Source organism: Grammomys surdaster, unplaced genomic scaffold (assembly GCF_004785775.1).
Source record: "Grammomys surdaster isolate TR1022 unplaced genomic scaffold, NIH_TR_1.0 137, whole genome shotgun sequence".
Lineage (NCBI taxonomy): Eukaryota > Metazoa > Chordata > Mammalia > Rodentia > Muridae > Grammomys > Grammomys surdaster.
In genome coordinates, this window is record NW_021604595.1 from 11377626 (window position 1) to 11389614 (window position 11989).

Below are 11989 nucleotides of genomic sequence, written 5' to 3' on the forward strand. Positions count from 1 at the left end.
AGGAGGTAAAAGCCGTTGGGAGGCTGTACATTGCTCTTCGTGAAACATGAACATTTGTTGAGAAAATGAACATTATGTAGGTGTGTAGCAACTGGGGGCTTGTTCCTTAATTTTCCATCAATTCAAGCAATCAATTCTTTTCATAATTGTATTTTTAATCCATATAACAGTATAACGATGGTTGAAATTTTGTAAATAGAGAGTCTTCAGCAGATATCTTTTTCTAAGTATGATCACAAGTGACCTGATGAAAATAAAGCACGGGGGCATAGGGCTGTAATTCCAGGTAGCAGGAGGCTGAAGCAGGAGGATTCTCAGTTCAGGACAGCCCAGGATGTATATGGAGTCTAATTTAGGGAGACCATCTCAAAAACAAAACATCCAAACCAACCAAACAACAACAAAACGCGAACAAAACAAAAAACTTACTTAACCTCTAATCATGTTGCTTAGTATTTTAAAAATCACGATCTGTCACTTGACGTTGCTATGATGACTCTAATGTGACAATTCATGGCAAAATGCTTTATAAAATAGTGGTGGAGGGACAGAGACCCCAGTAACAATGTATAAACTATGTATATACTACTACTAATGTTATTCTTCTGCTCCAAACACAGTGAGTTAGTTCCTGCAGGCGTAGGATGGAATAACCGAGAAACTTTTAACTTTCAAGCAACTCGGGAACTGAGATCATTTGTCCTAATCCGGCACGGCCGCACCCGCTACGCTCAGAGTGCTTTTCCGGAACCCAACGTCTCTGACGCCCTGTGATGACGCAACACCCGCGAGCCTGTGTCTCCCTGAAGAGCCTCCGGGTTCGCGCCTGCGCCGTGGACGCTGCGGGTGGGCGGAACTGGTCGGGATGAGTGGCGGAGGGACAGAGACCCCTGTAGCGTGCGAGGCCGCCCAGGGCGGCGGCGGCAAGAAGCGGGATTCGCTGGGGACTCCGGGTGCGGCGCACCTCATTATCAAGGGTACGGAGTGGAGGGCGTGGTCCTCCGTGCGGGGTGGGGGAGCGTGCTGGGGACCGCCCCTCCCGGTGCTCCCCGACTCTCCCGCCGTCCTCAGCTGCCTGGCCTGCCTCAAGCCGAGAGGTCCCAGCTCGCACGACCCACAGTGGTCGAAAGGCGCACGAGTGGAGAATGGGAACTAGTTTGAGCCCCACACAGTCCCATAGTAGGGTGACTTCGGTCCTTCACCCTCTCGTTTTCTGTCCTCTGCGCCTGGGTCATGCCAGGAAGAAAGGACACTTGGGAAAACGTCCTGAAACACAGCGCTCAGTACCATACAGTGTACCGGTCTGACCTGTCCCCTTTGAGCCTTAGAAGATTTCGACCTAAACTATTACAGTAACAACTAACTAGGTTAAATTCCTAAACCTTAGAAGTCCTGTTTCCCGCGAAGAAGCCAACAATTGCAGTTTCCACTGCTTCCCTTAACTCCCTGCTAATCTCGTCTATCCCACCAACTTTCCGCTACACTGCCTGGAGAGTGGTGTCTTATGTAGGCGAGGTTTCCATTTTAATATTCCCCGGATCTGTGGGCAGCCCCAGCTGAGCTGGCTATGACTGTTTAAACTGTGTTTCACACTGTCTCTTACGTTTAATTTGGGAGCAAGTAGTATTGTGTGTGTGTTAAGACTCAGAATCCTTTCTCTGTGCAATCTTAGTGAAGATTAGTCGTTTTATGGCTATTGTTGGACTACTGTCACTCCATCCGCAAATGTTTTTCATCTTGTGAAACTTTGTACGTATTAAACCATAACTCTTCATACCACCTCTCTGACCAAACTGATCTATCTGTGAATGTGACTGGTCCAGGGCCTCTGAGGACTTAGATAGCTCCACTCTTGGAAATAATGCTGCTGTGAATATGAATACAGATACCTTTTTGAGGCCCTGTGTTCGGTTCTTGGGAATATATCTCCAAAAGTGGGTTTCTGGGTCATATGATGTTTCTTTAAACTTTCTGAGGAATTGACATGTCCTGTATTTGCTACACCATTTTCTATTCACTCATCGTTGCCAACACTTGTTATTTTCTGTCTTTGGTACTAGTCGTTCTTCGGGGTGTGAGATGATGCTCCCTGTTTTGATTCATATTTCCTGTAATATTTGGTGGTGAGTGTTTCCTTATGTACTTACTGACAACCTATTTTTTTAGGTAGTCATTTAATGTCCATTTAAGCCCTTTTCTTGTGTAAGTTGATTCTGTTATTGAGTTACAGTTCTTGATATATTCTTGGAAGACAGCTATGCTGGCCACTATACCATACCATCATTGCTGTTCTGTCTATATCCTCAGTACCCTTGAGCAGGAGTTTGCAGGCATTTTTTCCCCATTTTCCTGGTTGCCTATCACTCTGTTGATTGTGTCTTTTGAGGCAGAAGTTTTGCATTTTGAATAGTACTATTTTGTTGTTACTCCCGCCTCCCCCAGCACTGGAGATCAAGCCAAGGCCTCCCATATGCTAGACAAGTACCACACCTTGTCTAGCTACATCACCAACTCCCTTTTCTGTTTTTTGTTTTGAGTCTGGTTCTCACTTTCACTCTCAGGATTCAAACATACAACCTTCCCTTTAGTAGGAACTGAGAAAGTTGCAATTCTGTTTGGCCTCATCCTGTAATCCCATGGATCTTCCATCAAAGCACTTCTCTGTGATTTTGTAAGGAGATATTTGTCTAGCTTTCACATTAAGTTACAAACAAGTAGAGATCAAAGGATTATATATATTAGTACCATTTTTTTGTATACCAAACAGTAAAAGAATGTATATAGCCTGGCTAGAGTTGGATATCTATAGAAGTCTATATTTTACATATACATGATTAAGCTAGCAGAATTTATATTTAATATTCAGACTCTTACAAACTCTGAATTATTACAGTGGACTTGTTATAATGTTTCTGCATAATGTAACTTCTGTGCTAATGTGTATTTCACGATATGTTCCCCCATAGTTTCCCTCAGTTGCAGTTTTAGAAGTGACTGATAATCTACTTCTGTGTAGAACTGAATTTTCTGCGGAGTGTTAAGTGGGCTTTTTATCACCAGGCTGCAGAAGCAGATGTCTCCAAGCCGACAAACCTTAACTGCTTCTCAGTCATGTGGAAAGAGACGGTAACTCATGGGTGCTGTGTAAATATCACAAACAGCTTGCCCTAGGAGATACTCACCGGGGAAGAGGTGATTAGGGGACCTTGTGGGACATGATACAGTAGAAGTAGACCCCTCTGGCACTTCAGGAACACAGCATGTGGGCTGCTGAGAAACCTGCTCAAGAGGCCTGTGAGAAGGAAAGCCAGTGTTGGGGAAGAATGGCTCCGGTGTTGTAGAAGAAACCAGACATTAGCTGAAATGGATAGCTGAGGTATAGGGATCAGTCTGTGGCAGCTGGAGGGGCTGCATCAGGATGCCTGAGGCAGCATGGTGTGTTTACAAAACTGCAGCTCAGTTGGAACAGAAGACCTCACTCAGATAGACGTTTGGAGCTGACCTAGATATGTACTCTTCGTCAGTTGTGCTCTTGAATGTAGAGTTTGTACAAGGTCCATAAAGTCCTACACACACTTGGTCTCACTCAGGCAGTCCTGACTCCTAGTATACTAGATCCAGGATCTGAATAGTGAACTCTGCACACTCTGTTGCATACCATATTTCTCTCTCTCTCTTCTTGTTTGTTTGTTTGTTTTTTTTTTTTCTCGAGACAGGGTTTCTCTGTGTAGCCCTGGCTGTCCTGGAACTCACTCTGTAGACCAGGCTAGCCTCTCGAACTCAGAAATCTGCCTGCCTCTGCCTCCCAAGTGCTGGGATTACCCTGTCTCGAAAAACAAAACAAAAAACAAAAAAACAAGTGCTGGGATTAAAGGCATGCGCCACCACTGCCCAGCACATACCGTATTTCTCAATAGAACTTTCTTTATGAAAGAAAACTCCAAGTAGCTTCTTACAGAAATGATGTAGGTAATAACCTACTGAGAGATTTAAACAGAAATTGTCCTTCTTTTTATATTGTTTTCTTTTTAGCATATTAATATGATATATCTTAGTAAAACTTATAAAAACAGAATTAGAATCTGATCCATTTAAAAAATTACACACACACACACACACACACACACACACACATATGAATATAAGTCATACATGTTTTTATTTGGGCATTTAATTTCTCTAGCTGTTTTGAGGTTTATATCTTAAACTAATTGTTGCTAAGAAGAATGAATAGAATCATTCACCCAGTGGGTTAAAATTCAGAATTCCTTCATACCTGTGGCTTTTTCAGATTTAGTATAAAGTAAAGATACTTAACACCAGCACTTACCACCTACCTTCACAGATAAATCTCTAACAGGCTCACTAGAGAAACCAACCTAGAATGTGCAAAGCCCCAACCAAGGTCAATCCCCGGTGCTTCAAAAGCCCCACCATGTACCTTTCTCTACTGAACTTTCAGCTCCCTCTCTATATTACCCTCCATTCTGATTTGGTGTGTACCAGAGGAATTACCATTTTGCATATCTTTAGAGATTATGCCAATGGATTTATTTCTTCTGAAGCTTCCTTTTATTAAACATTGTAATTGTGAGATTTATCTATGTTAATAGGTGTCAGTCTGGTCTGTGCTTTTTAAATTTCCTCTCACCATATTTCATTGTGTGACTGTTTAGAATGTTACCTTTTAAAATTATTATTTTGGTAGTACACATATGCCTCAGCAAATATTTATAGATGTCATGTTCATTGTGTGAGTTTATTTTTCTATGTTATATATTTCCACATAAATGTATATCTTCAGCTCTGTTAGATATAGTTAGATGGCTCTCAAAAGTAGTTCTACCAACTAACACACACTGAAAGTGGAGGATATTCCCTCCTGATCCATGGTCTGAACTGGAGTTTAACCTATCTTCCTGTTCGTAGAGGAGGAGAAGAGTAAAACAGGCCAGAGATTGCACCACTGAAAGTGAATTAATCTTTGATTCTACTTTATCTTTCTAGATCTTGGAGAAATCCATTCAAGGCTGCTGGATCACAGACCAGTTACCCAAGGTGAAATCCGTTACTTTGTAAAAGAATTTGAAGTAAGTATCTAAAACTTACTTTGTTAAAAAGCATTACCCCAATTGTTAATGACCTAATACACAGAAGGGTAATTCCTGAGGTCTAAAGCCTGACTTTATTTTATGTCTTCCAAATATATGTAGCAAAAATTATGAGAAGATAAAAAGTACTTGTTAAATGCAAGACCTAATTAAACCTAATAAAGATAATAGATACACCTCAAATAAGAGATGTTTCTCAGCTGGGCAGTGGTGGCACATGCCTTTAATCCCAGCACTTGGGAGGCAGAGGCAGGCGATTTCTGAGTTCGAGGCCAGCCAAGGCCTGGAACAGAGAAACCCTGTCTCGAAAAACAAACAAACAAACAAACAAACAGGATGTTTCTCTACCTTAAGGGATTCATAAGGAGACAGAGAAATGGTTGCTGTTGTCATTGGTAGTGGTGAAGTGTTGTGTGTATGTGTGTGTGTCTCTGTGTGTGTGTGAGTGCGTGCATGTGTCCTTTTTCTGGACAACTATAATAGGACCCTTGGCACCCTCAAACTTTCCTTTGACTTCTAGTTAGCAGCATCCTTCTCATCTGTCTTCAGCTTTGTGGCCTTGGTGATGTGTGACTGCTCTTCACTGTCTCTTAAGTTATTTATTCCACAGCCCACTCAGATTTTCTCCATGTAGTCAGTGGAGACACCAGGACTTGTGGATGTGACCTTGGAATGGAATTCTGAACAGACTAAGAAAAAGGTAGACCGTGGTGTTGGGGGTCATTGGTGTCCCTTTCTTCTCTCCTTCTTTAGCTGGTCTGTCATCCTTCAGTCCCAGTCATAGTGCACTTTACCTGCCTTTGCCATTTATATATAATGTGTGTCCTCTTTGATAGTTCACAGCTTACAGAGCTATTTGAAAAAAAAATATGCAAAGCTGACAGGGACCTCTCTTTTCTGTTCTTCTCTTTATGTGTGTACAAAGAAGGTTTAAGCTGACATTCTCGTTGGCTTTACCTGTCAGCTTGATACAGCTGAAAGTCACCTGAGATGAGTTTCAACGGAAGGATTGTCCAGATTAGATTGCCCTCTAGGCATGCTGATGGGGATTGTCTTGACTCCTTATTCATAGCCTTGACTTTGGGCAACACGTCCCCTGAGCTGGTGGTTCTGCGCTGTACAGAAAGCTAGGTAGTCATGAGGTTGCAGGTGAGCAAGTAGCACTCTTCTGTTTCCACTCCAGCTTCCTGCCCTGTTGTTCCTCAGTGATGTACTATGACCTGGAAGTAGAAGCCAAACAAAGCCTTTCTTCCCTAAGCTGTCTTGGATGGTGTGCTTTCTCAGCAGCAAGCAGAATAAAACTTGAGCAGCAGACATGTTGCCCTTTAGTTTACTGGGATCACCATTAGCCACCTTGACTGATTTAGTTTTTCTTAACTATGGAGTTGCATGTTTTTTCCCCTTCATTCCAGCAACTACATGGTCATCAAGGTACCTCCCAAACTACTTTTTAAATCTTTTTATGAGTGGCCCTGCCTGTTTCCAGCCCTTCATCAGCCCTCTCTCTAGACACCTGTAGTCAGTAGACTCTACCCAGTCACCCTGTGCTTGGCCTTATTTCTGCAGACCATTTTCACACACTGGCTAGCTCGTCCAGTCCTTGCTGGATCCTCATCCACACAGCTCCTCTACCCACCTGCAGAAATCCATCTCCTCGGCCATACTTGAGAGCCCCCGGGTGGCCACACCCTGCTGCATAGCTCTGGACCCCACAGTACTGCAGCCACACTTTCTTACCCTTTCTTGAACAGTCTCAGGTATCCTCACATCAGTAATTCTATCTTTCTAAAATGTCCCTTCTTTCTATTTTTTGAATGCTTCACTCTTCTGTTTGGATTGCAGGTTGAATTATCACCACTGACCTTTCCTGCAAAGCAGCCTCCAAAGCATTCTGTCATGTTGCTCTCTGTGATACTCTGTGCAACCTCACTTCTTTCCTAATACCATGTCACAGATGACCACACCTTCAGTAGCATACAGCACGGCCCATTTATTCAAGTTCTGTATGTCAGAAATCTGCACATGGGGTGTCCAAGACCTTAGCTCAGCGTCTCAGGAAGCCAGAGTTCAGAATTCATGCTGCATTCTGCCCTGTGGCTCAGGACCTCTTCCAAACCCACACATCTGTAGTACCATTCAACTCTTCTCTGGAGGCCATTTTCAGCTTCCAGAAGAGAACTGTAGTCCATGTTACACACGTTCTTCTACCTTCAGAGCTGGAATAGGAAGGAGAGTCTCCCTCACTTGGGATTCCTCTTATGCTCTAAATCTCTGGCAAGAAGAGCTCCATCTCTGTTCAGGACACACTTTACAAGTCAGGCCTCCACAGATAACCACCCTACAGTCACCTAGTTGGAGACCTTAATGCATCCATAACTACTTCACAGTAGCTCAATAAGGTTGAGTTAACTGGTGGGTCTGTGTGCCCCAGGGGTGCAGACCTAGGAAGCCATTTAGGCTTCTGGCCAACCTGGCTATGTTCTTGTCATTCACCTTGCTGGCCTTCATCACTAGAGTTTTGACTTCAGACCTATGGTATTCTCTTTGCATCCAAAACACCTGCAACAGTGTCTGGCTGAGGTAAGAATCTTAAAACCTAGGTTTTTAAGACAGTGAATGACCTTTCTCAGAGGTCATCCTTTGTGTTAGTTTTGCTATTAAGACAATACTTACAAATCTACTTCAAAGGACATAATTGAACTAACTGTAGAAATTTGAAATTAAGATGGCTTTTGTAACCCAAGTTCTTACTCCATAAAGATTGGGTCAAGGCATGGAAATGAGTGAACTAGTTCATTAGCAGCTGAGTCATCCCTAAAATTCAGAGCCCCTGGCACGCTTTTGCTGGTATCCTCAGGAATAATGGAGATGGTTTCTGTAAATACATTATACAAATGAAACTAACTCCTGAAAAGAAATTTACATCTATGTTTTTATTATTCTGTGTTCAATTGAAGTCAGCCCCTCTTTTGACTGGAATGTAAGATAGTTTTCATGGGACAGTGGACATATATCAAAGAGGAGGTTTAAGGCCTCCAAGGTCTTTTCAAGAAGACAAAAAGAGTAGAGAGAGCATAGCGCTCTGCCGTCCATGCTTGGGGTCAAGCCCTGACCCCCTCTTACTAGCTCTGACTGTTTGCTCTGCAAGGCTCAGTTTCCTTAGCACTAAAACCGACAACAGTAATATAGACTGCAAAATGAAGGTTTTTGTGAAGGTTTAATGAGACTTCATTTTAAAATTGTTTTTCTGTGGGTCTTGATAAAAATGTTTATGTTTTTGAAAGATGATAGTAAGTACAGCAAATACACGTACTAATTTTGTAACTCTTCTTCTTTTTTTTTTTTTTTTTTTTTTTAACAATAATTTAAGTGGATTTCGATTCAGCTTTTGTCCCCCTTCAGCATGGACTGAACAACTCAGGAGGCTTCACAGATTTGTGTATCATCCCTGGACAGGCTCTGTGCTGATCTTCTCTGTGTCATTTTGACTCTAGTGTACTGCTGCCGATGTGAGCACTGGGCTCAGTCCAGTCTCTTTATCTTAGATTTATTTATTTTACCTTTATGTGGATGAGGATTTGCCTTGGTGTATGCGTATGGTCTGTGTGCATGCCTGGTGTTGCAGACATCAGAAGAGGGTGCCAGAGTCTTAGAACTGGAGTCAGGAATGATTGTGAACAACCACAAAGCTGCTGAGAACAGAACCTGGGTGTTTTGCAGTAGCTATGAGTGTTCCTAATAGCTGAGCCACCACCCAGCCCCTGGGGTCACTTTTTAATAACCCTAAATAAAATAAGGATTGCCTAGACAAATGTTATAAGCATATTCTCCACACCTACCCTTCTTCTCTCCCCTTCTCCCCTCTGTTTTCTTTGAGGACTCTCTGTATACCCTACTCTGTAGGTCAAGCTGGCCTGAATCTCACAGAGATTCTCCTGCCTCTGTCTCATCAATGCTGAGATTAAAAGTATGTGCCACCATGACCAGGTTGTATAAGCATTCTCTTGGCAAAATGTTTACCAAGGCAGTTTGATACCCAGAACCCACAAACCCACAAGGTATAAGAGACCTGCTTCTTATAAGTTGTTCTCTAACTTGTACATGTATGTGTGCACAAAGAGTAAGTGTAAAATACTTTGAAAAAGAAAAATTTACTAAAGAATAAGTTTTCCACATTGGCCATGACAGATGGAACCATATAGAGAGTTAAACAAATATGTTGAGAATTTGTATAAGTCACATGTTAGGAAATAAAATTATATGCCAAATAAAACAGATACACAAACATGGCAGCCCCTCCCCCATCCCAAGAAATAAGTCATATCTTGAGGAACTTCTCACTTAAGCATCTTCTTTTAAGGACCCAGAAATCGAATCTTGGCCTTTGATTTGCTCTTTCTGACAAGTGCTCAGTCTGTTCTTTTCACACACTGACCTTCCGTGTTTCTTCTCTCAATGGCTTACATAGTACAGCACAGAAGTTTTTCTGAGTGTCGGCATCTGCCCCATCCCTGCTCGCTATTCCACAAATCAGAAGGAGAAGGCTGGGGCCTGGAGGGGTGACATAGCTGTTAAAAGGTCTAAACTGCTCTTTCAGAGGACCCAAATTCACAAGTTGTGAGGTGGCTCACAGCTGTCTGTAACTCCAGTTCCAGGGGCCCAGTTCTCTCTCCTAGTCTATGTGGGAACCAGGCATGCATGTGGCACAAATGCTAACAACATACAGGCAAATATTCTCATGCTTGTGACTTAAAACTAAATCTAAAAACCAACAAACAAACAAAAAAGAAAAAGTAAAGAAAGATGGAATGCAGTCCAGAGACTTGAGAGTCTAGCACTGTCTATAGAGCTCACACAGACTGTAAGAAGCATGCCCTGCTCCCAGGGATCCATCTCACTGAGGAGAGACGAGCAGGGCCTGTCTCTGTCTCTGCTGCTCAGGCAGGGTTCACCTTAGGAAAAGCTGACCAGAAGCTCCAGATCTTTTTTTTTTTTTGTAAATTTTTCTCTACAAAAGAGGAACTAAGTACCACACGGTGGCAGCGTTTCTCAGAATTCCTCAAGCACGGGCATACTGTGACAGGTTCTGTCTTCTTTGGTGTTTAAGAACAGTTGGCAGCCTTTCTTCTAACTTTACAGTTTCTCCCTGTACTCCAGTGATCATGACAGGCAAAGCTTGGCATTGTGTGCAGCCTCTGTTAGGGCACGTTCCCACCCCAGCACTGTGAAAGGCAGTGTGGCAGTTTCCTGGGGAGAGACATTGTCCTTTAAGTCACTGTGGTCCTAGCTGTAGATGAGACACCATGGTCTCTGATAGAGAAGAGAGGGTAGGTAATCCGTGTTATTGTATTAGAATGTGCATGGCATACCTCCTTCAGTGCTCTGCTGAATACTTGCCAAACACCCAGGCGTCTCAGTGGGAATGGGTTTAGTTACGAGTAACAGATACATGGCTTCAAAATGGGCTTGTTTTTCTTGCATAGTCCTGGGACAGATCTGGAAAGTCCAGGGCTGGCATGGTGACTCTATGATGTCAGCTGCTTCCAGCCTGTCTCCTTGGCACATAGCCCTTACACTTAAAAGTGGCTATGGAGCCTCAGTCATTATGTCTCCACTTTGTTTGGTAAAAGAGAGGGCCAACAGGAAGCAGCAGCCAGCCTCTGTTAGAGGCATCTGATTACTCCAGACACGGTCCAAGTGTTGGTAACATGGAATAAGAATGATGCAGAAGTTGTCTGTCTGTCTGTCTGTCTGTCTGTCTGTCTGTCATGCTACACATGGGAAAGTAAGTGACAGATAACCCTGACAGCTAGAAAGCTTCAACTGTAAATTCAGAATGTGTCCAAGAAATACACGCAAATCAAGAGCTTCCCTGCTTCTGAGTAGAGTCCCAAGAGTACAGTACTCAAGGAACAGTTTCCTGTGGCGCTCCACAGGAGATTGCCATAGAAGAGTGACATTTGAGCAGAGAGAGGCCCTCCAGGTGTGGCAGAAATGCTATAACACAGGAATCAGAAGGAATTGCCTTCATGGATATGGCTGTCAGGTAGTGGGCATGGTGGTACACTCTGTAATCCCAGAATGTGGAAGGAAGTTCAAGACCAGTGTGGAATCTAGTGAAACTTGGTCTTAGGAGACAAGATAAACACATTCAAACGTGAGATGAACTGGTCAAGGGAGACCTCGTTCAAGGCAGCACCATCTGGAATTTCATAGCATCCAGACCTTTCATCCCATAAGGTTGATTAGTATTGAGACTGAAGGCTGGATTTAGTTGTCGGCCCTTTTCCCTAATGCCATCAGGTTACATCTCTAGGACGAAAGTTATATAACAGTAACAATAGTTACTAACAGTGTAAGTGCTTATGGCTAGGCATTGTTTTAAGTATGTTACACTTTTTATTCATTTCAACTTGAATTAAGGAGTTAAAGTATATGTAGTTTTGTGGGAGGTTACATGTCATTATGTTATTGCTGCTAGGCATTGCTCCAACAGTTTTTAACCTAGAAATAAGATGCAGTGTTTAATGAGCACTTCAGCTTAACAACAAGCGCTTCTCAGGCAGAAGGGCTCCATGAAGAGACTCAGCTGTGTAAAAGGCAAGTCACTCTGCAGTCCTCTTCATTATGTAAGGTAGTTTATATCACTAGTGGGTAGGACTACTAATCACTTGCCAGAGCTAGAGAGATACTAACGTCAGTAGAGTGCTTGCCTAGCGTGTGTCTGATCTCCAGGACTGCATGATGTTGATATAATCTCAGCAGTCAGAGGTAGAGGAGGAGGATCAAGGCAGTTCTCAGCGGTACAGCAAACTCAAGGCTATCCTGGACTATATGACCCTTTCTCACAATAGCAACAACAACAATAATAATAGAGG

The 11989-nt window shown here is 42.9% G+C and overlaps 1 protein-coding gene and 1 non-coding gene across 2 annotated transcripts in view; one reads left to right on the forward strand and one right to left on the reverse strand.

Annotated features, from left to right (window-relative positions):
• The first annotated feature begins 865 nt into the window (after positions 1–865).
• Bloc1s5 (biogenesis of lysosomal organelles complex 1 subunit 5) overlaps positions 866–11989 on the forward strand; it is a 37252-nt gene continuing 26128 nt past the window's right edge. Inside the window, exons 1-2 of the mRNA XM_028763208.1 lie at positions 866–977; positions 5008–5090. Of these exons, the coding sequence (XP_028619041.1) occupies positions 866–977; positions 5008–5090 (195 nt within the window). The remainder of the gene's footprint in view (positions 978–5007; positions 5091–11989) is intronic.
• Positions 8523–8627, reverse strand: LOC114617691. The gene has a single exon (XR_003710841.1). It is a non-coding gene; the product is annotated as a U6 spliceosomal RNA (small nuclear RNA).